At 41.6% G+C, this 25,106-nt stretch overlaps 1 protein-coding gene across 4 annotated transcripts in view; it reads right to left on the bottom strand.

The window, feature by feature from the left end:
* The window catches only part of PDE3A (phosphodiesterase 3A), a 211,621-nt gene that overhangs the window by 35,039 nt on the left and 151,476 nt on the right, over window positions 1–25,106 (bottom strand). For all 4 annotated transcript variants that reach the window (XM_063155677.1, XM_063155679.1, XM_063155680.1 and 1 more), the window contains one exon: window positions 1,911–2,171. In XM_063155677.1, the coding sequence (XP_063011747.1) occupies window positions 1,911–2,171 (261 nt within the window). The remainder of the gene's footprint in view (window positions 1–1,910; window positions 2,172–25,106) is intronic.

The following is a 25,106-nucleotide window of genomic DNA, read 5'->3' as shown; positions in this document are numbered from 1 at the left end:
ACCTGATCTAGGCTGAGCCTAGAGAAACTTTCTCCTCAATGAGCTGAGGGACAGGACTGGACTAGACAATCTCCAGATGCACTTTCAACCTCAACTACTCTGATTTACACTGTCATGGATCCTCAGAATCAGAGATTCAAGCCAAGAAAGTCTGTAAGAAAAATAAGGCAGGGGAGCTCCAACTTTTTTTCCCTGCCATATCTACTCAATCCACTGAAATAAAACTTTTACGCTCTGGGATATGATGTCTCAAAAAGCTTAGAGGAAGCATCACTGTTTACAGCAGATTTTTCTTAACCACCCCTGCGTTTTTCTTTCACCTGTCTCCTCCATTTCTCCAAATAACAGGATTCACATGTTTTTTTCAAATTTTTGAAGGCAAAGATAATAAAGGATCTTTTTTGGAGCCAGATTTGCTGTTGCAGATCCTATAATTTTGTAAGCTGTTTCTCTTGTGAAGTTCTAGTGAAGTGTTTATAGCTAAGAACTAAAATAAATATATCTGCAATGGAGAGCTTGGACTTTGCCAGAGGGTTAAGAAATATGAGATGGAAGACATCTGTGGTTCTGGAGCTCAAAGTTGCAGATAAATATGTTAACACATTATCTCCTTACACACAATGCTCAGTGTCAGATGGTTAAGGTGAAGGTCCTATATCTGCTTTTAGACACTTTAAATAAAGACATGCAAACTATTTATTTTATGAACCGTGATATATTTAGGTCAATGAATTCTTCAATCTAATTAGTTCTCTGTAGCATTAACGCATTTCTTCATCCTTCATTTCTCTCCTCCTCATAGGGTATTATGCAACAGCAAACTTGTATCTGTTCCCTGTGTGTGCTCATGTGATAGCAGTGCTCTTCCACTTAACTCTTCCCCTCAGAGCCTGGGGTACAGCCATTATAGATATGGTCACTAAAAGAAACTGGGAAATGTGCTTAAAAACCTGTGAACAGCCATTTTGTACATACAGCTGCTAAACAGGCAAATAGGGTGGCAATTATCATCACACTAAGCTGTAATAAAAGAATCACGAGCGTTGCAATTCAGATGCCTGGAAATGCTGGAATGAATGACTGGCTGTGCCATTTAAACTGTAAAAACATAAAAGCATTTGACTGTGCAATGTATTCTGCCTATATTTAATTTTACAAGGGAGGCTGCAGTACAAAAGCATTTTGGTTTAGTTTCAGAAATGAAATGTAAGCCTTGCAGGACAGCTAATTAGCAACAAACCTACAATTCACACTACTTCAAATCTGATGTGCTCTTTCTCGCTGTTCACTTGCTAAGTGTGGGTGGTTAACACTGGTTATTTCCTGCCTGATCCCTGAGCATTCATAAAGCCATTTTTCAAGGCAGTATTACATTTATATTTATGGTTGTCATCTTTTTCTTCTCAAGACAACTTCCATGAGCTCACAGTATTTGTCATACTAATGATTGTGATATTTTTGTTAGTTTGTGGGGTACACAACAGTTTAGACTTGATCCAAAGCACATGAAGGTCATCAATAGAAACTTTTTAATTGACTTCTGTAGAGGACACAGTTTCCAGCTATGTCACGGAAGGTATAGGTTGGATATTAGGAAGAAATTTTTCACCAAAAGAATAATAAAGTACTGGAATGCTCTTCCCAGGGAGGTGTAGAATCACCATCTCTGGATGTGTTTAAAAAAAAGGACTGGACATGGCACTTGGTGCTACAGTCTAGCTGAGGTGTTAGGGCATAGGTTGGACTCGATGATCTTAGAGGTCTCCTCCAACCTCATCATTCTGTGATTCTGTAGGTTTCACCTTTCTAATTAAGGGAAGGAAGAAGAGATGGCAGTTCACACAAAAATCCCAGTGACATCTGACAGCCCAATGACATCCCTTTAGGGAGAGGCAGGCTCCAGCACTCACCTTGGGAATTGCCAGTTTCTCTCCCTTCTCCGGACACTCCTCCGAGTCGGAGCAGGTGTAGTTCTCGCTGAAGGACACCAAGGGATTCACCCTGGGCTTGTGGATGGCCTGGAAGGTCAGCTGTGTGTTGAGCAGGTTGCTCACTGTCCTCAGGGACGTGCAGACATTGGGGGGCAGTGAAGGATCAGCCAGGAGATCTGTGATGAGCCCATGGGCCTCTCCCATGACAGCGATGTCCACCGTGATGCTGGTGCCAGAAGACTAAAGACGAGAGAAATAATACAGGTGAGAAAACAGCAGTGAACAACCTGCTGGGCACTGCCTCGAGCTCTGGTGAACTCTTCACAGCTTCTGCTAAAGCATCTGCAGGTGGAAAAATAATAACATGAAATAATTCTTTAAATACAGAGAACAATGCTGAATAGATCGATCATCAATCTACAAAGACTTTGGAATTCCATCATATCTGATTTCACAGCTTCCACCATCTGCAGCTGACTCTGCCCATCTGAATAAATTGTTCAGGCTTCCTGTGGAGACGTGGTCAATAGCCAGGGCCTATTTGCACAAACAGTTTTTTGGAGACATGGCTTGGAATGGGACGAGACTCTCCTGAGAGATGCCTGAGTACTAACTACAGAACAACTAATCTAGAAAAACTAATGTTCAGTGCTTAGGCCCAGAAAATTGAAATTAATCCTAAGCATATACTGGGATTTGTAAAATATCTCCATGCAACTAAATTACAGTATTCTGGTATGGTAGCAACAACATTCTTCTCCAAGCAATTGCATATTGGGCAGCTATACCAAAACTGAAATGGACTAAAAAAGTAGATTTGTTTAAACCTTAAGGTTGTCAAGTCTTTGAATTGACAGCTATAGAGTACAATTGCAAAGGTCTGAGGATCTTTAAACTCTAATAAACAACAGTGAGACTTGGATGCACAGAGAATTAAAACACCTAAAAATGCAGAAGGCATATGGAATTTCAATGCAGAAGTGACATTTCAGCCCCACTAGCTGGTGCACTAAAACCCTCCATAAATTCTGCATGGAGTTGCTGTTTCAAGGCACTCCAAGAGTGACCATTTTCCCTTTGTTGTGTCTCTGACACATAAGCTCAGTCCTGCTGCTCCTGTTTGGGGTGTAGCAGGTGTACGTGCAGTTTCCCAGAGAGACCATTGCAGCAGATTTTGTGCTAATTTGCTTTCATGTATTTCTTAGAAAAAGCTAAAATACATAGTTTGCTTAATGGGGAAGTTATGTCTGTGAAAAGAATGTACAAGTTGCTTGGAGTGGCAAGGAAAGAGCGTGGAGAATTGGTCAGACTGAGAAGGAGAGTGATTAAAGCCCCAGCCAGGAATGACTCATGACAGCATTCATGGACCTCAAAACACAAAGAACAGAGTAACACAACTTGACACTGCTTCGTTCTCAGAAAAGCCTTTACAGGCAATAAGAAAGCATTTTTGAGGAAAATGATGCATTAGTTAAGTAAAGCTAAACCCCTTCCCTCTGTCTTCCCAGTTGCATAACGTGGACATCAGTCCCTTGGCAAAAGATGTTTCACTCCATGGATCCCTCCTCATGTCCTGCTTCTTGCAAAGACTGAGGTAAGCTGCAGGACCAGAAGATGGGCTTCCTCACTCACCATCCTCTCCTGCAGCCAGAGGACCAGCCAGCCTCTTCCCACATTTCTCTGCCATGCTATGAAATAACATAAACCAGAAACTGCTTAATCTACTGGAGTGCCATTTCATCCTACTGAAAAAAAAAATAAATTAATGCCTGAATTTAACTTAATGGCTTTTTCATTGCTTAACATCTCAGGAGTGCACGCAGAAGATTCTGGCAGATGCTAAAGAAAATCCTTAAATTAAAGAACAAGGCTTGGGATGGGAGTAATTAATTATCTAAACCTCAGCCATGGCAAATGGACCAAAGGGGAGTGAGGCAGAATACATCACTCGAAATGCGATGGAAGCCTCATATTTTCAGCAAAACTGTGTCATCCACTGCTTGAAATTCTATTAAGCCTGGAGTAGTTGACAATCAGAGGCAGAGATTAATACTTCTATGAAGTAAACAAGTCTGACTCAGTGGGATATAAGCAGAGGCTCTGTGCAGCAGTACTGATATTTTGCAAAGCAGCCAGCATTGTTTTCCATGATTAGTACCAAGGGGGGAGAGGGAGAGCCCTTCTCCATGGATTTCTGCCTCCAGCTCCCTGTGCTGCCATGTGCGTTGGTGACCCCTGCCTTAATTCTAAGACCCAGTCAAAAAGTAGGAATGGTTCATCTAGTCAGGGTCAATTTACAGCACCATCAGACTAGTCTGAGTAGGTAAAATTACAGCCATTTAAATTATTGTTTTCTAAAAAATATTACAAATTGAATGCATGAGAACATTTTAAAACATTTTACTTTTCAGAGTCTGTGTTAAAAAACAGTAGAGAGCTGCATATGCTTTGCAGACCATTACTCAGAAAACAGATGACAATGTGTTTCCCTATAGGACAAGGAAACTTGGAATTTAGTGTAAATCATTGTGGTGATGTGAAAGCAAGAGAGGAAACTGCTGAAAATTTGAGATTAATGTAATCACCTACATGCATATGTATTGTATATATGCACATGCACACAGATAGATATGCAGGTAGTCTTCTTTTAGGGTAAAAGTGCAGATAAAATCCTTGCTCAGTCTTTTAAAGTTGTTTTTTACTAAGTGCATAGCCTCTGCATGAACTGATTTGGATTCTTTGGATTTGGATTCTTTCCAAAGCACTTTACTCATTGAAGCTCCAAGGCCAGATACTCGGGAATTGTGGCATGAACAACGTTTGCAAACAATAACAAACAACTAATTTGATAAAACAAAACAAAACAACGAGGAGCTAAGATAAGGTGCACTTAATTTCACAATGGTCAGTGCTCATTTGCTCATCTATGCCAATAATTGTGAATGCAGTTCCCTTCCATGACTTTTGGATAAGACTGGCTTGCTGTTCATTTTGTGACTTCATTCCAGCCCTGATTTCAGCAATGTCATGCAGTGACTGAAACTGAAATGCTCTGGGGCATGAGAATGAGAAAGCAAACAGGCTGGGAACAAAAGCAAAACTAAACAGGCTCATTTTTAACTAAGATAAGAAGAAAAAAATAACTCCTTACAATGCTGAAAAACAGCTGGTTTAGGCCACATTGCCATCTGGAATTCCTAAGTAGGCCCAAATGCACTTGCTGCATGTTTTGAGGCTTCCTTTTATGTACAGAAATTAAAAAAAAAAATAAACAAACCTAAAACACACTGCTGCATGTGCAGAATCAAACCACAAAAGTAGCATGCCCCAGTATCACACAGATGATTTTTGTCAGGGCAGGAAACAACTCTAAGGAACACTCTTATATTCAATATGAAAACAGTATCCTGGAAAATTTTAATATACTTTAAAATTTTTAGTTTTAAATTATTTGTTTTGGAGTCTGCAACATGACTAGAAAAGTTCTCAAAATTTTCATAACTTCACTGGGCTTTTCTATGATAGTCCACAAAATTCCCTTTGTTTTCTTCTGTTAAATTATATTATGCACAAAGCTCTAAGAATAGCTTTTTACTCAGTAGGAGGAAAAAGCAGATAAAACTGTGCAGGAAAAATGAATTTTGGAAAATAGGAATAACAAGTTCCTTGAGCCATAAGACCAGATAGATAAATTTAGGTATGAACTACTTGTGTTGGCTCACCTGGGGAGCACATTTGACATCTATACATTCAACAAACGCCTTACCACAAAGAAAAGTCTTCCCCCTCCCCATTCATGTTTTGCATATGATTCTCATCCAGCTTGACTAAAAACCACCACTCTCTCCATCCTACAAAGGGGGTGATTATCATGACAACACAAAACCAGTCAAAACTTATGCAAAGGGGAAAAAAACCCCCAAACCAATTATCAAACACAAACCACAATTCATTTCACACAGCCTCATGTTAGGGAGAAATAAAATCTTCATTTGCTGTGGCTGGTACGAGGAAAAGCAATGAAGGCAGAGATGTTGGCCTTTCACCACGTTGCACTCAAGAGCACTCTGTAAGCAAAAGAATGGGGGAGGCAAAGAGGAAAAAAAAAAAGCAAAGGAAAGCAGCATCCAGCCTATCTTCAATCTTCACACAATTACCAGCAGCTATAAATCACTATTTGATATGGTTTCCAAGTCACATCATAAATGTTCAGGCCAAGCTGTCTGGAAACAAAATTAAAAGCAAATATAATTCTCCATTATTTTAATGTCCACAGAGCAATCTGAAGGATAAACATCAATTGGCTTCTATGGAAATAATGAATCATTTTAAAGGCGCCACAGACTTAACTACTCCACCTTCCACTGAATGACTAAGGGAAAAAGCGTGCATGCAATTCTTTCACATTTCACTTTTCTCTATTTAAAGCTCTAGAAACTGAGTATTTTTATTTTTATTTCTCTCTTATTTTGTACCAGCACAAGATCTCAGATTTTCTCTTCTTTGGTGAGCAAAAAAGATGTTTATGAGACTTTTCTCCAGCTTAATGAAGCACAGCATTCCCACTGCTCTCTGGAGGTCAACCAGCCACAGGCTCTGCAAGGCACACTCTTTGGTAGGGCTGGAAATAGCATCTTCCTGTTGTCTCATCACATTGATCAAAGAAATCCTTTCCAAGGCATCTATGTAGTCCCTGGCTTTGCTGATGAGTCTTAAAGCACCCAGGGCCACATAACCATAAACCAGACACAGAGGCACAGAAATGAGCCCACAATGAAGGAAACTCTAAATCTTGCCTGAGACAATGATTTGAGTTTTAATCCTGGTTCCAAGATGCTGGGGATGGCACCAGCACAGCAAAGCAGAGCTACCTGACAGCAATTACACTGAACTCTGATCTGCAGGGCAGAAAGTGCCATGACTGCCACATCAAGTGTGTCTGTAATGCCAGGAAGGTGCCAGAGTCCAAGGATCACAGAGCAGCCAGAGGAAGTGTTTCAAAGTAGTTCTGCAAAGGCAGGATCTGATGAAATGGGTCTCATTAAAGAGTTAAATTTTTCGTCCCCTCCCTATATTGCAGTGAGCCCTTTCCTAAGCAACCCTGAGCCACAGAGTGAGCAGCAGGCAGCCCAGCCTGGGGCTGGCTGTTCATGGATTGAGCAGCCTCTTGCAGGGCTGGCTCTGTCATCCCTCAGTATATTAAAATACCACTCTTCTACTACTACCAAGCAAGGCCACTGATCTGGACCTTCCTCCTGTATCCCACCACTGGCTAACATAAAATTTCTAGGAAGAAAATAATTTCTGAAAATAATTTCTGAAACTTGCTCCCACCCATCTGCCACATTTCTTTGAAACTGCCACAGAGTAGCATGACTACTTTCTTTAGAAAACCAGGATGACAACACCACCATTCTTTAAGAAAGAGACACTCATTTGAGAAGGAAATACTTTTTTCCCCCTTCTTATAAAACCTGTGGAATGTATCACTGTCTGTAGCAGGCTTTGTCTGGGGAGGCAGCTGCAATCCCCACATCCTGCATCTACACCTCAGGTGACACCACTCACCAGGCTCACAGTTACAGCTGACTAACTTTCTTCCATTACAGGATCTTTCAGTTCGTGACAGCTTTGTCAGCCAAAGAGCTCAGACTGAAACACACACTGCCAGGTATTTGTCTGGGGTGAATTATTTCAGCGTTTGAGAAAAATTGTTCAGACATTTACAAGGAGACTGTTGGAGTCTTTTATCCATCCTAAAAAACTCTTGGTAAACTGATACCACTTAATCTGCAGCAGGCACTGGAGGTGCAGTAAGGCCTTTTTTGCTTTCCCTGCCCTGATATGTCCAGATTTGGTTGTGAAGTCCTTGGGAAAAATGAAACCAAAGCTGGCCCTGCATGACCTCTGTGGGTTGTCAGAAACCCTGGAAGTGCTCACCCCTACACAGTGCACACGTGTCCTCCGGCACTGTGTACAATATTCCAAAGGGCAAAGGATCACATTCAAGAAACAGAGAACACACTGGAGCTGTTTTGCAGTTTTGGTGCCGTCTGTAACTTTCGAGGGAGGCTATGGGTTCTTGCTTTCAGGTCACCTAGCAGGCTTTTCCAGATTTGTTACACACACAGAGAAGGAAAATATCCTCGTGGTCACTAGCAACCAAGCAACAATAAAAAGATAGATGCAGAAATAATCTCAAGGAGTGGGAGGACTGGATTTGTCCAGCTTCAAGACCTACAGAGTAGGAAAGTCTGAACCCATGTGGATGCAAATACTGGACACAACCCAACGCAATGTAATTAAATCCCTGTCATTTATATCTGACAGAAAGGACCTCACATGAACTAACTCCACTGGTACTGACATCAAGTGGTGCTTAATTTTCCACATTTCCTCCTGCCACAGCTGTAGAGCACAGCTGGAAACCCTGGAAGGCAGAGGGAAAGGGACAGGGCGTGCTGGGTGGCACAGCGTGGCAAGGGGCACAGCCATACATGTGCTCTGCCCCGGGCTCCTCGGGAAATCCCAGTCCAAGTGAAGACACTCAGCCAGTTGGGATGACCTCCTGCATCAGGCATGCCACGAGGAGGATCCAGGGAAAGCAGCTCCTGGAAGGAGGGGAAAGCACAGGCTGAGCTCCCTGGCTGGGAGCCGCCGGTCACAGCTTGCGAACCTCGTGGAAACTCTGACGCTGGTATTTGATGTTCTCAGCAGAGCCCTGGGGACACAGTCACCCACTTCCAAGGGACTTTCCGTGCTATTTGGCTGCCTAAAAACATTAAAACATCACGACTCTCCAGCCCAAAGAACTACTTGATGATGTAGAGCAGATCACAGAGTCAGTCACAGTCAGGGTTGATTACTTACAAAGTAGACGCCACTCCAACCAAACTAGGAACTTTAAAAATTATTGCTTTTAATTAAAGCACAGCAGATGGGAAAAATTAAATTCTAAATGGGACTCAAATCTGCTTTGAGTAACGCAGACCAAGGAGAACAATTCTGTGTTTCAGAGGCTGTCCTCAATTGTCTTACATTATTGTTCTCCAATTTGTACATCAGATGGTCACAAATTGGTAGCTTGAAGCTGATAGTTTGTGTTCAAATGCAGAAAACAAGTGACAACTGTCTTCAGCCTCAACTTGAGCTGCAGCAACACAAGTGGGACTCAGCAGGAGTGGGGTGCTGGGTGCACATACAGGAAGAATAAACCATCTATTAATACCTGGTGATCCTACTCGTTTGAGTTTACAGCTCCAACACGCCTGCTCAGCATGGAGAGCTATTTTAATGCTACGGTGAACTAAAACAGAGCAGCCAAATTCACAGCATGAGTTAAAAAAAGATCCATTGAAAGCAATAATCACTGCTCTGCCTTCTGTGTACTAACTAATCCTCCCACATTCTCAACTTGACAGTCTCAGTTACACAAGAGCAAAGCCAAAGGAGCCACATTCTGCCATATTTTCTCCCTTTCAAAGCACTTCAGGCTCTTTTGGGACGCAACTTGAGAAGCAACCTCACAATTAGCAGCAAACTGCAGAAATAAGTATGAAAATAAACCCAGCTATTCACATCCATCTCATCTATCCATGGATTCACATCCATCCCAGCCCTTCACTAAGAACTGTTGAACAGTATGAAGAAGAGAATTAACAAATATCATTAAAATTTTAATGCAAATAAATGCAGCCTCTAAATGAGGACAAAAGATTGGCAGGGTGGAATGAAGATTTGCTACACAGGGTGTCAAATATATTTTCAATTACTAAAAAGGAGTTGTCATAGGAGAATAAACTAAAAAAAAGCAAATCACATAAGGTTTTAAGAATGAGTGTTGAAAACCAGAATAAGTAAAAATTAGAAACTAGGAAGCAATTATCAGTGAAGCTGTAGATAAAGAGCCTTTAATTTTCAGTCTGTTCTTACTGGAATTCCAACAGGGATTTGGAAATGACAGCAGGAGCCAGATGTATGTCTTGGGCCATGTTTCCCATATGCTGCAGCAGCAGAGCAGAAGGCTCCCATGAAATTCTCCAGTGACCATGAACACTACTGAGATGTACTGGTCCATTTTTAAGAACAGGCTTTCTGTGAAGCCAAAGGTGCAGTGATGTTCTGCACCCATTGAAAAGGATAAATCCTCTGCACATCAGACTCCAGTGAGAGCCTCACTGCAGACAAATTGGTCCAATTTCAGCATTTTTTTCTTCTCCATCAGACCTCGTGGTTTGCATTATTTCAGTTCTCCTGACTTTAAGCACTCACACTAATACCAGTTAATAGCCACTGAGTGCTAGAGATGCCTCCTCCTCTTTCTCATGACTTTATGTCACTAATGAACTCCTATGTGAAAAGAATTAATCATTTTTCTGTAACACTTGGCTTTGGATTCTTGTATTATGACTCATTCAAAAAAAACCCAGCTGTAGCCCTAGGGACTGGCAGCCCCCAAATCCTTCATCATAGCTGCTGCACAGCTATTATTTCTCTAAAGAACAAGCTACTAACATCCAAAGCCATGACCTGCAAAAGTCACATTTAAGCATGCACTAGATGTGAAAATTCCCCACCTCTCCTGGATTATTTACTGGCAGACTCTTCAATGAAGATCAGAACAGAGAGAACCAGTAATTCATGTACAAGAAATACAAAACACTATCCTTTGCATGCCTTCTGTGATATTAAAATATTTTTTTTTCACTTACCACAGATATAAACTGACAGAGCAGCAAGCCCTGAGGACTGCTTTCAACCTACTTCATCCTTGACCTGCAAGGACCAACTTAAAGACACACAAGGTTAGTTTATACTGTGGGCTTATTTTGCCTTTGCTGTCACAAATGAAACAGAAAAAAAAATATTGCCTGCTGAGATACAAGGTAGACATCTGATAACCACAGGTCAATGCCTGCATCAGATGGCCATTTTCAGGACTGCTGTTCTGCCCTTTAATCTACACACTGGATGCTAAAGGCTCTAAGATTTTCTAAGTCATTTCAGCAATCTCTAATTTCTTCCATGTAGCTGGTGACAGATTTGTCTTGTGCACAGTTTTAATCTAAGAAAAGTCTTACTTACAACTGGGGTATTTTAGGTTGTGAGCAGTGCTTAACTTGCACTTTAGAAAAAGAAAAAAGTAAAATGCATGTAATATTCCTAATTATGACACCCTGGCTGCTTCTCAGTTCTAATTAGAGATAGACCCAATCTGTACTTCTGCATCATTAATATCTCCCCATACTGAACTCTGACTTTCTGGCTCAAGGTCTGCACTATTTTATGAGGGCCAAACACTTCTGTGTTTTTGGAAAGCTTAGATTCAAACTCACATCTAAATATAACAGCACCAGCTTCTCATTTACAAAAGGCAACAGAGCCATAGAGACCAGAAAACAGACACAGATCATGAAGCACTGGTGCTTATGCTGGCAACCACACTTGACAATGATTTCTGTCTCCACTGTGAGTTATGCTTTCTGCTTCGATGTGGACATTAAGGGAAAGAAAAATAAACTGTGGGTTGCACATGGGGCTTTTTTAAATGTTAAATATCCTTGTGAAGCTGAACTTCAGTAGTTCATCTGAATCTACTGCAGTAATAAATCAGTGATGATGCATCAGTAAGTGCAATAGAAGCACTTACTACCACTGAGTAGGTACACTACATAGGTCCTGGCAGACAGGTTAAAAGCCTCAACTGAATTTTTGTAAGGAGTTTGAATTTTTGAAAAAAAAATGGAATTAAAAGTCCTAATTGACTTTTTATATAAGGAGGTATAGAAAAGAAGTGTCAACACACAAATCTGTTTTACCATCTAAAATCAAAGACTTGGGAAGATACATCAACACAGAGACTTGACATTTTAGCTCAGAACTGATGCTGTTAATTGGTGCACACAGTATTGGGCTATTTGCTGATGAGATTTATCATCACAGATTCATGCCCCAGAGCTCTCTAATACAGAGAACAGTGTGGTGTCCTCACCAACGAGAAACAGCAGCTCAAGGATTCTGAGTGCACTGACAACTTCAGGCAAACACAAAAAGTATTTTGTACTGACAGAAAAATTATTGGTTTTGGAATTGCTGGTGACAGAAAGGGCTTATTTTGGCTTTGCTTCAGCAATTTTAGGACAGTTTTATTAAAAGATAGGAACAAGAAACTGCGTCAACTTCTCAAAACTTAAATCTTTAGTTTGAAAATGATGAAATGAAGTTCCTTAGTTGTTTTTTTTTTTTTAAAAGGTTATGGCTTCTCTTTGTGAAGAACAGCCTGCTGCCCATATTTGCATTGTTTTCTTTATTAGACTTCTGCAGAAGCTTAGTGTGTCCTTTGTTGTCAGAGGCTCACAGTTGAATTAAGTAGGATCCATAATGGATTAGACTCCAAAATAATTTCAATATTCAGGTTTGTTAACACTGGTGATCTAAGGCAGAGTATTGAAGCAAAAGATCCTCCCAAAAATCAGTTTAACTTTGAGGGGTTAAGCTCAGAGCAACACAGATAAAAGACCAGTTTAATCACAAGAAAACACTTGACTTGACAGGCCTGACCTTGGTGAGCAGTCACGTGCAGCTCCCATCACAATGCTCTGTGTAACATATTTGTTAACAAATTGGAGCAGAGCACATGCTGGACTGTTTGCCATACGGTGCTCTGGCTGATCAGCTGATGAAGCATATGGATTGTGTCCTCCTAATGCTCCAGGATCTTCCTGACTGCTTCCATCTGAGTCTTACCAGTGGCCCCAGATATCCCATTTATCCCATTAAAGCAAAAGAACCAAAGACATAAATTGCTGACCAATTCTCTCAGTACACCCTCCTTCTTCTCCTAATGCATTTGAGAGATTTTGGCAACAACATTAGGAAACAAGCTTCTCTAGAAAGAAGAATCACTTAATTTAAATGATTTGTTCTTTAATTACTGTCATTCCTAGCTAACACAGAGCCTAAAATGCATATCAATAATGCTCACTGTGCAACAGGTTGGCATTTTTCCAAGAATCTGAAGACTAACCTTAATCTAAGTAAAAATTTATTTGTATCCATTTTCTCTTTTAATGCAAGCTACAACTGCTGTGGAGAGTAAAGCTGAAGCATTCTGTATGATGCTACAGCAAAATGAAATACCCAACCAAATTAATTATGGACAATCCTTTTATGCACTTGCCCTTTTATGCATTGACAGATCAAAGAAACATTCATGGTTTCCAATCAATAAAATCAAGGTGGCACAAGAAGGCAACATGATTAGTACCCACTTCTTCTGCCTTTTAGGAAAGATGCCTTCCATTAGGATGGCACTTTTCTGGCATGATATAAACATGCCTATAATAATTACTAACTATGAGCCACAGTAATGTACCTCACACACATGTTAATACCTCAGTTAAATAAGGGAAGGGGAATTGATTGGAAAAAAATGAATTAACATTTAGTTGGTCTTTTTTTTTAAATTGAGAAAAAAATGCAGATCAAAACCTGTCCCTAAAGACTGTTTAATGTTTTGTGTAGGCCCGTGCCAGCTACAAACAACCAGACATGTTACAAATAGGACTTCACACTCAACTCTGAAACTCGCTTTGTGTGGGTTTGGGTATACTTTGAAACCAGTCAAACAAGATAAAACCATGTTCTGACCCTACATAAAATACAGGGTCTGCTTTAAGGGCTTGCTGATGTGACCAGCCTAAATGGAAACCATCCAAAGGACATTCCACCACGTGCACAAAATATTTTTTTAAAAAAAGAACCTGTCCATGGGCAGGCTTCTAAGCACACACAGTAACTATTTCTGCTTGTAAAAGGAGGTCCATTAGCTCTGTATAAGCAATTAATGAACCCACCTTTGACTGAAGACAATCTTTTCCCCGTGCACCAAGCTGCCAGTCAGGGAAAAGCCCACATGGCTCCAGAGCAGCAGCTGAACTCAGCTTCCCCCCAGGCAGCAGCAGCCCTGGTGAGGATTAGGAATGGACTGGCCAGCAGGAGCAGGGAGGTCATTCTGCCCCTGCACCTGGCACTGGTGAGGGCACACCTCAGTGCTGCGTCCATTTCTGGCCCCTCAGTTTGGGAAGGATGTTGAGATGCTCGAGTGCATCCAGAAGATGCAATGAGGGATTGGGAACACAAACCCTGTGAGGAACATTTGAAGGAGCTGGGGCTGTTTAGCCTGGAGAAGAGGAGGCTCAGAGGTGACCTTATTGCTCTCTGCACCTTCCTGAAGGGAGGCTGCAGACAGGTGGGGCTGGTCTCTGACAGAATCAGAGGACACAGTTTCCAGCTACGTCAGGGAAGGTATAGGTTGGATATTAGGAAAAAAATTTTTCATGGAAAGAATAATAAAGTACTGGAATGCTCTTCCCAGGGAGGTGTAGAATCACCATCTCTGGATGTGTTTAAAAAAAGACTGGCCATGGCACTTGGCGCTACAGTCTAGCTGAGGTGTTAGGGCATAGGTTGGACTCGATGATCTTAGAGGTCTCCTCCAACCTCATAGTTCTGTGATTCTGTGATCTGTACGCCAGCCCCTCATTACTGACAGGACAAATGAGGCAGGAGATCAGGGAGCAGCTCTGGGCTGGAACCCAGCCTCAGCCTTGCCTAGGAGCCAAGCCAGGCAGACTGGGAGCTCCAGGGGATGGACCAAGGGAGCCCAAACTGTCCCTCCTCTCCCTGAGGGTCTCTGCCTGCCCACCAGGCTCTCACAGGGTCAGAAGCATGGTGAAAGGTGGAAGGGCAGGAGACAGGGTCAGGCAGCACAGATGTGGGCACATCCAGCTGCACTGTGAAAATCAGACCAGGAGAAGGGGATGGCAGTAAGAACATTACATTCAGACCTAGTCTGAACAGCTGTGCCAGGCTGGAGCACAAATACTTCCAAAAATGAGCACACACCTTGTGCCAGGTCACCACTCCAGGTGAGTCAGTGCCTCAGGAGAAGGTGTGAGGTAAAAGCCATGCTACAGCTGAGCAGAACTCTTTACACAGGGATCATCCTTTATGATCCTGCCTCTTCAGGTGCAGAAAAGCCTTTCCCGTGGATCACCAGATGGCACTAATCCTCCTTCAAATCAGGACTGTAGCTCTGCTGTGCCTGTGAAATGCCATCATCGATTTGGGAGGAAAAAGATCTTAATCCATGGTTTTTTATATATTAGCTCAGTAATCTCTCACTGCTCACATTCTTTCCAACAATCTTGCAGATCTTGTACAAACAACAAAGAAATTGCTGCATCTGGGGGAGGTGGAGGGAGCCTCATAGCATTTTGAACTGACTCTCATACTAAAATATTCCATAGCAGAAGGATTGCAGAAGTTTCTCTAGGAACACAAAACTCCCCAGCAATACATGCAGTGCTTGTATTAAGAAAGCAGAATTCCTTTCAGAGAAATAAGTCCAACACATAAGGTTAACATATACATGCCTCTCCCTTCTCCCCATGTTCTGTTTCTGTCTGTTATCAGAGCTGCTGCAGATGCTAAACTCTACCTGGAACTGTGAAGTGTTTCAGCATGAAAGTATTTTCTAATCTAATTAGAAAAAATTCTAATTTTTCTATTTTGGTAGAAGTTTACTGCACTTTTTTCCCCTCCAAAAAGAGCTGTTGAGAGTTATCCACATAGAAATAATAATGGAAGATAGAAAATGAAAGCAGATTAAAATGCTAATAAAGAAACATCCACACACATACACACAAAAAGCAATATTTCCACGTGCATCTTAGTGTAAACAGCTTGCTTTCTTTTTGATGTGAATTGCAAAAAGATGCAAAGTATTCACATTTGCATGTCCTCAGCTGGGTACAAGCTGATGTCAGGCTGTGGAACACAGCTCATTTGGGATGGAAGGGACACGTTCAAACTGAAGTCTCAAAAGCCTCTGATTCTTGATGAGAAGAGTGATATTTTTTTTTTTTGCTTGTTTGCTTTGTGTTTAATCCACCACAGGACTCCTCTGCACTCAAGACCTTACAAATTGAAAAACAGAGGGGCAAATTAATCTTGCAGAGTGACTCCTCTGACTTCACCAGGAGTCACAGCAGAACTGAAGTCTGCCTGCTGCGCTCATGAGCTGAATTCCCTCCCAAAACAGATTTTTTGTTTTTCTCTGAGCAGCTCTCCCCCCTTGCAGCTCCCTAGAAGTTGACAGGCTGTTTCCTGCTCCATGATCTGTGAATCACGACGTGCTCGCTGCTCCCCGGTGAAATTAAATTAGGTATGGGAGCACAGCATGAGCAATAACTTTCCCTGAGATGCCAGCCCTAAAGAAACTCTGCATTTTCTTCCCCCAGTTGAAGAATGGAGTTATGAAAGCAGGGTCAAGTTGGTTATTACTCTTCGGACTCTGCAACATCACCCAGTCTGCTCTGAGCCAGTTTAAAATTATTTCTCCACTTCCTAGTCAAGAATATAATGGCACCAAATTTGAAGAGTCCAATAATTCACTATATTTATTTGTGTGTTCTTCTGTGACCACTTAACAGCATGTGAATTACAGCAATGCTTAACATACACAAATACCATGATAAATCACCAGACCTTAGTGCATGTCATACAGCTGGGAATTTGGGAAGACAAGGGTAAGCAATATTCACACATGGCTTATCAAGCAGGAAAGGGGAGTTGGTGATGCTGCATTTCAAAGTGCCTTTCAACAGCACTTTGTTAAGGAATAAAATATTCACACTTGGAAAGATCATAGGGTTATGTTGTCCTTTTTTTTTTTTTTTTTTTTTTTTCAGATATGTGGCCCTGGGGAACTTGCACACATCTTTGTCACTGCAGTGTACTCTGAGCAGGGATGCACAACCGGGCCACATCTGAAAGCTGAAACTTTCAGAAAATAAAAGAGAAATTTATTAAAACCTGGTTTGTGAGCTCAGATTATTGCTCATTCTGGAGCCTATGGTAATCTCAGACAGGTTTAGGGGAGTTTCAGTTTGAAATTGTGAGGTAGATGGCAAAACCAGATTATTTAGCCTCCTTTCTGTATCACCACAGAGTCCATGTGCTCCAACAAAGGTAGTTTGTGTTTGCTTCAAGGAAAAATAAAAGATGCTCCCATCTTTCCTTCTCAGAAATTAAAGATGGGAGCACCTTTTAACCTGAGAAACTACTGCAAAGATCAACTGATCTGCAAGAAGCAGAAATCTTCATGCTACCCAAAATCAAGTGTAGCTTTCCCTTCTCCAACATTCCCATGTTCCCCTGTGAGCCTTGCAGGTTCCTCCAGGTTCACTTCTCCAAGGTCCACTGAAAATCCCGTCATAATCTCCCTCTCTCCTGGGTCAGCTGCCAGACAAGGGCTGGTACTGGAGTCACAGCATCAGTGAGAGATTGTTCTGGCCTTCCAACTCTGCCATGTCCCCTGCCCAGCTGCTGTGGAGATGGCTCAAGCACAGCAAAGTAAATTGGTTTAATCTTGTGCATCTGGTAGTGAGCTCCCAGTCATCTGTTCAGGGGTATAAAGGGACTCTCTTCCATTTCAATGCATCCATCATGTCACAGCCCAGCTCTAGTGATGGAGCCTGAAAACTTCAAAACCTAAACCCTGACAGCTCCTCTTCTCTGCTGATATTTATCACATTGTTAGACTTGCACGTTTGTTTCACAAGCTACTGAGTCACCTGGGCCTGAGAGACTAAGTAACCCTCTTAGAGCTAAACCCTCAGTCTGTTTATTACCCTAAATTCACAGAAGTATTCCTTTGTCATTCAAAAAGAAACCCACAAAACCTCTGCACAGCACAACTGCCTAGAGACTTTCAGAATTTCCACATCAGCCAAATGAACATGAAGTGAAGCCTTCATCTCTGCATCCCTTAAAGGATTCCCAAGGCAGCAACATCCCACAGAAGGCCCTCTGGGTCCTGGAAGGTGCAGAGCACTCTTTGCCTACAGAGTGAGCAAAAGCTTTAGCCCACTTCTGGGAATGCAAATGAACGGGATCCACGTGACCCCGGTAATAAAAGGCTCCTGTCTCTTTGCAAAGCATTGAAATGCCATCTGGCAATTTTGTTGACGTCAGCAGGCACAGAAAAACAACCACCACCTCCCCCAAAAAAGCAAAAGCCTTGGGCGGGAGGGGGAGGAATGCAGAGCTCCACGGTGTGTGTGCTTCAGGCTGGTGCTACTGCAAACCTCAGCCCAGAGCCAGGAATTCTGCAGCAGCACTGCAGCAAAATTCACCCCTTGCCTGTTTTACCCTGCTGAGCAGCCCTGGCAGGCAGGGCTCAGATCAGAGATGCTGCCAAGCACCACACAAGCAGCACCGCATCCTCCTCTCCCACTCTGCCGGGCCACTGTCAGGTGCTGAAGTTTGAATGTGAGGAATGGATTTCTCAGCACACACTACAGGGAAACACACAAAACTTCCAGCACTGCAGGCTGGGGAAGATGCACCACTCATCTGGCTCCTTTGGCTACACTTCTTGCACGCTGATCTGGAACCCACTGAAAGAAATTCTGTGCTAGTTTAAATAAAACCTCACACCAACATTTCACGGTGGCAAGAGAGAAAAGACAAGAGATGTACAAAAAAAGATGTGCAACAAATTCTACACTTCTTTTCCTTTCTTTATACTTAAAATTAGTCTTAAAACTTATTTTCAGACTAAATCAACAAATAAAAATACAATTAAACATTGTAAAGTCACACTAGGACCGATGTACAGATCCTGTGGGGGATAATATTATAAGCTGCAGGTACTAATTTTAAATTATATTTAATAGAAGGTGTAATATTACCCCTAAGTATTATATGCCATTTGGAACAGAAAATTTGCTTCATTTTCATGAAAAATGCCAATATTTTAAGTCAGTAATATAAGTTACCTTATCTGTGATGAGCTATTATAATACTAGGAACACGCGTGCACGCAAAGAAATCAGGTATCTTTTTGTATTAAAGTACATTTTCCTGTTATCAGAGATCTCTTCAGTTATTTCAGTTAACAACTCACATCCAAATGCAGGAAAGGGCAGCAGAGTACTGCTTTAACACAAACTTCAAAAGGATGGACATGTCCTCCATGAAGCACATTTAAATCCTGAAAAAAAGGAGCTCAGGAGTCGCTTTTAACAAGGGATTAGAAATTTTACAGTAGCTTTGTGACAGAAACACAATCCCCTCAACATTATTCCTCAAAAAAATGAGAACCACACAGGATGGGTGATGATGAGGAGAGAAGGAGGAGGCTGACCTCTAGGGCCACATGCTCTCACTTGTCTCACCAAAATATTGTAAAAAATACATTCTAAAGGCTCTACTTCAAGGTTTCCCTGACTGAATATTCAAACCTGCCTGAAGTAATAGCCCTTTTTCTCTGCCCTGCTCATTGCCCCCCTCCTCCCCCTTCTTTAACACATCTCCTCTTACTGAATGAAATCGAGGCATTTTCCTTACAAAACTGCTCTTTGAATTCCTAATCTCTGCCCCAGTGTAATTTTTAACAGCAAGTCAAAGCAGCACTGTGTAAATAACTGCAAGGAGACAGCTCTGCCTGGAAACTGGAAACTTTTCCTTGCTCTCATCTTAAGCTTGAAAGCTTATGCTCAATTCAATTAAGAAAATTTATGGGTAATTCCACAGTTTCTTCCCAGTTCCTTATGTTCTCAGGCAGCCAACCCAGAAATGAACAAAATCCCTGACAAGTGACTACTTTCTGCTAGCACATGGGCAATTATGCAGAAAGTGTGTATTTAATTGAGTTAGTCGTAAATCCTGACTTAGGAATGAATCAGAGGATGGAGAAGAGATACAGCAATTCCCTGCTGCCATTTCAGGTTTAATCACTTCTGCTTAAGGTTTATTTATTGACTCCATAAAATGCATAAACAACAAAACCATCCTTCCATAATTTTATAGGTATTAAGCCACCACTTGAAAATGTAGGAGAGTAAACTTAAAGCTACACACATGACAGGCAAGAGAGATTTTCTGGATTCTCCTCCTATCTCTCAGGTCTGCATCACATCATGTCTGTTTCAACTATAAACAATTTTCAGAGTTCACAACTGAGTCCCACCCAGTGACTCTGTTTAGAAGACTCTCCAGTAAAGCTTATAAAGTTCAGCAATAAATAAGAAAATTTCAGGCCTTCTTTCACTGGTCCCAGGGTAATATTTCAATGAACTCATGGCAAATACAGCCCCTGAGGACTGTGTTATTGCCAGAATCAGCAAGATGCCTCTTCATCCATTCAATCACCCACTCAAAGAAAGTTGTCCGGCCTGTGTCTGTATGACAAGTGTGTGTTTTACTTCCTGAAGCTGATGCAGAGCCTGGAGCTCCTCAGCTAAGAAAAGAAATGGCTGTAGAGACATTCCCAGAAAGTCTTACCAGCTCCGCTCCAATGAACTCTCAGCTTCTCGTGCACATTATGTCCAGACAGATAGCAAAAAATTCAGAATTGCCAAATTTATCTAATTTTCAAGGTTTGTGGGGGCTATTCACACACTGCCATCCACTGTGCATACATTAAATGTGCCTTACTCAGAGGGAGCCCATCACTTTGGCAACTGTACCCAGTGTGGGAGGAAAGCAGTGCCACTTGCAGATCCTCCTGTACAAATATTTGTTTGTTCTTGCACGGGGAGCATTTCCTAATGCTATTTCCTGTTTTCCAGTTGCTTTGTTCTGCTCTTCAAGCCAGTCATCTCTCTCTCTAATCAGTGCTGTCTCTTTCCCTGCCAGGTACCTCTGAAAATTTCTTTGGGCCAATTCCTCTGCTGTTCCAACTACTTGTGGAGTTCCCACTTGAAGTCAACGCTCAGGGAAGCCCCTTTCCCCTTCACTGCCCTCTTTTCTTTTGGAGATCCTTCCATATTTCAGTTTGGAGACTAGAGCTGAGAAAGCTAAACCAGCACAGCAGCCTGCACTGAAGGACTTCTCTAAACTGAAGGCAAGCTGAGCTGAAAGGCTTGTAAAAACATTTCAGGCTCCTGAATTCAATATTGAGTTGTCAATCAAAGAAATTAATATAAACCCGTGGAAACCCAGGGCACTGGGAAAATTCCTCTGTCTGCTCTGGGGCGCCCTGACCCCCAGGGCAGCACTGACTCTGACCCTCGTTCATGGAGAAAGTTTCCTGGACTTCAAGATAGACTGGAACCCACAAAAGTGTGAAATAGAGAGAGCAGGGTAGGTGTGTCACTTGGTGAGAAATTGAGGTTTTGGGGTTTTTAGTATGTTGTGGATGGAAGCAAGATGGAGGGCACAGGGTGTCATCCTGGGTTTCCTCTTCATGCTGCTTCTTCCTCCTTCTCCATGGGTTTGGGTGGCATTTTGTGATTGGGCAGAAAAGTCCACATTGCAGCTCTGTGGGATCAGTTATTGGGTTAAAAGGGAAAATAATCCAGGTGTCAGCTCTTAATTGAGTAGTTTAGTCGTAAAAGACCTTGTACCAAGAGATTGTTGGCCATTCTGTGCCTTCTAATGAAAAGCTGCAGAACTCACAGTAGTGAGACTGTTTTACTGATAAGAAATAATAAACACCTGAGTCTCAACACAGGTGTTTATTCAATCCAGACCCCGAGAAACAGAAATAAACCCAGGGCCATGTATGTGGTCAGGCCACTGGAGATGATTCCCCTGTCCCTGTTTGTGTGCCAGCCCCTTGCTGAGGGCTGTTTCCCCACTCACAGCTGATAGTGCAGTAAACACCTCTGGCAGTGGAAAGAATGTGCCCTTGACACAATCCTGGCAGCCACTGCAGAGCCAGCCAGGGAAGGCAGAATAAGGAAATCCCAGCCCTAATGTATTTGCAGGGAAATGTCCTGACAGAGGCATGAATGATGAATTTAACTCCATGTTCTTAGAAGGCTAATTTATTACTTTATAATACTGTATTATATTAAAGAATACAATACTATACTAAAGAGGATAATTATTAAATGCTAAAAAGATAATAATGAAAACTCATGACTCTCCCCAGAGTCCTGACACAGCTTGGCCCTGACTGGCCAAAGAGTGAAAACAACTCACAGCAGAACCCAATGAAACAATCACCTGTGGGTAAACAATCTCCAAACACATTCCACATGAGCACAACACAGGAGAAACAAATGAGATAAGAACTGTTTTCTTTTTCTCTGAAGCTTCTCAGCTTCCCAGGAGAAAAATCCTGGGCAAAGGGATTTTTTCAGAGAATGTGAATGCCACACAGTTCCATGCACTGAGGAGTACAGATCCTACAAGGTGCCCTTTTATTCATCCCAGTGGTGGAGCTGAGAGCAGACTGCTCACCAAGGGTGTGAAAGGGTCCAGTGGAGCCCTCACTGCCCTCCTCTGAGGGCTGAGTATCCTCACCTGGGGGCACTTCCACAGATTTTACCACAGCAGCATAAATCACAGTCAGAAGCTCAACCAAAGGTTTACAATGCAGGTGCTATGCTCACATTTTTATAGCCCATTATAGAACAACAGAATTAAATATTTCCACTAGGCTGAAAGTGCAAAAGTGGTAATGTCCTGGGGAGAACAGAAATTATAAAGATTCCAGATAAAATCTCTGTACTAGGATCATCAGTGGTGAGAAATTACAAGTCATTGATTACATTACAGCCTTGCAAAGATCCTTGTGGATCTCCGAGACAGCATGATCTTACCTCTCAAAAAAAAAAGAAAAAATTAGAAACATAGGTTCCCATCAAGCAAGTTAAGCAGGTGTTTACTTCAGTACTGTTACTTAATAATGGTGTGACCAAATTTGTTTCCCATACTAGGGTCCTTTACTACCTTTACAGCAGCCTCCACAACCTAAGCAGAGATGTGTACAATTATAATTATTTTGAGAGAATGCAATTTAGCCATGTTTTCACTATCACCACAAGAAGACAGAAAGGATTTTAAGGGAAATGGGGAACCACAAGAAGCCACGTGCAGACTACAAACTGTGCCTACAGTCAAGCACCTTAGCAAATGGGGCCCTTGCAAGTGGAGCCCTGTCAGTGCATCCAGCGCCAGCTGATGCAGAGAAATGCTGGACTGGCCACTGAGCTTTGCCATTTACTGCTTTTACTTTTGGATTTCATCAGGAGAAAATTATTTCTGACAAATGGCAGCTAATTCACATTTGTGAACCTGCCTTTTTGCTAACCCCTGAGTTCTCTGCTGTGCTGCTGGAATCTGAAATGTGAGGAATTCTCAGAACTTTGGGCCTGTACGCTAAAGCTTAGAATTAAACACAGGATTTGATTTGAGACTTTGGAAAAGGCTTCTAAACTTAAGTGCTAGAAGTGGATTTATAGTTCAAAGCAGTTAAGTAGGAGAAAGTTTAGAGTTTTAGAGTTTAAGATATAAAAGTAGTTATAGAGGTAAACTAGGAGTTTAGAATGTAGTACTGTAGGTTTGTGTGTCATAACATGATTAATCAAGAAATCTTACACTGTAGTATAAGTCAATAAGACAAAATATTTAAAGATTAAGTCAAAAACATAAATATCCTTGTTGGCAATGTTTTATTAATTAATAAATCTTTAAAAAGTCTTATAACTAAGGGTTTTAGAACCTTTTAAACTATACTATTAACAATGTGAGCCAAACTCACCCTTCTTGCTTATGCAAAAGATAAGGAAAATAAACTGTATCATCAAAATAAATTTAGAAGTCCCATCTCAAATTCTTTCTAAAATTCCTCACCCTGTGCCATCCAATCTAACACATATATAATTGTGAAAAGTTTTAAATTTAATTTACCACTGTGTTGAAGTCTTTAGCATGGAACAATGTGACAGATTTTACCAACACTTATTAAAAATAAAGCAGAATGGAGCAAGCCATAAATAAAATAAAGTGCTGGCAAAGCCTGGAATGGAATGAATACATCTGCACTTACAGCAGTGGCCAAACCATAGTGTTCTATCATAGGAAAGTAGCTTGAAATAACTTTTCAGTGCATTTGATATATGATACTGCTCTTTTAAAACCAAGACTAGAGCAAGCTTGTGAACTTCAAAGAGAAGCTGTTTCCGGTGGGAGGTTTATTTTGTTATGAGCCTGACGTACTGTAGCTGTGACACTGAGCAGAGTTGCAATGTCAGGGTTCACAAAGTTCACCCAAAGGCAGGCAATCACACGAGCCTGACAGCAAAAAATGCCACAAGTGGGGGGGTTCTTCCAAAGTTTAATTTCCCAAGCAGTTTATCTCACACAGATTGCACACAACACCCCCTACTCAAATCGCAGCACAGAATGCGGCCTGAAGTGAGTGTTTGAATTTCTTTCTGCCTGGTGTATAATAAATTCAATTCATGTCAGGCAGGTTTGGCACTAAGCTATGTATTTGCACATTTCTGTTGGCTTAAGTCACACTTTCTGTTAGGAAAGCTGCTCAGAAAGGTTTATTTCCTCCACTCTTATAAATTGCTGGCATAAACAACCATTCTAAAATTTAACCTCAGTTACTTGGCATTCTAATGGTTTACACTGAAACCCACAAACCTGGGTTTCTTGTTAAAAATCTGTGTGTGTGAATTTAAGTGTATTAACTTTCAAAATATTTAAATTCAATGTAAGAGAATAAGAAGGGGGTGGAAGACATCTGACAGCAGCAGCGCTCACTTCCACTGCTGCCTGACTGCAGAGTGACACAGGAGAGCCCACACAGATCAATCCTGAACTGGCAGAAAGAAGAGACAGGGAGATGCCATCTTTTTTTTTCAAATTTTGCTCTTCCTTTTCTGTACAGTTTCCTCTGCAAAGCAGTGCATCCCCTCCCTCTCAGCACTAGCTCCTTCTCAGTCTTGGTTCCTTTCTCATTCAGTGGGAGAGATGGGAGAGGGATTTGGTTGTTTTTTGGTTTGTTTTTGTTTGTGTTGTTTTTTTTTTTTTTTTTTAGTTTTTTTTTTTTTTTTAGTTTTTTTGTTTCTAGGAAGGTCAGCAAAAAGCTTAAATGTTTGAAAAACCAAGCTACGCAGCAGCTTCAAAAAGAAGTGCAGTCAGACTGGACAAAAGGTTTGGTAAGAAGCACCAGAGCACTTGGACAGTGGCACAGATTCACCTGGGTCATGCCTGAGGGTGCCACAGTATCCCCAGACTGAGAATGAAGGGATGAATAAAACATGCATTCAGGCACTGACTCATACACATCCAGGCACACAAACTCTTGGCACTTCTCCCCCTCGGAAATAATACAGGGGAAAAAGAATCCAAACAACTATCCCA

This window comes from Melospiza melodia, chromosome 4, assembly GCF_035770615.1.
Source record: "Melospiza melodia melodia isolate bMelMel2 chromosome 4, bMelMel2.pri, whole genome shotgun sequence".
NCBI classification, from domain to species: Eukaryota; Metazoa; Chordata; class Aves; order Passeriformes; family Passerellidae; genus Melospiza; species Melospiza melodia.
The sequence above is the reverse complement of the archived record's forward strand: the minus strand, read 5'-3'. Positions and strand labels throughout refer to the sequence as shown.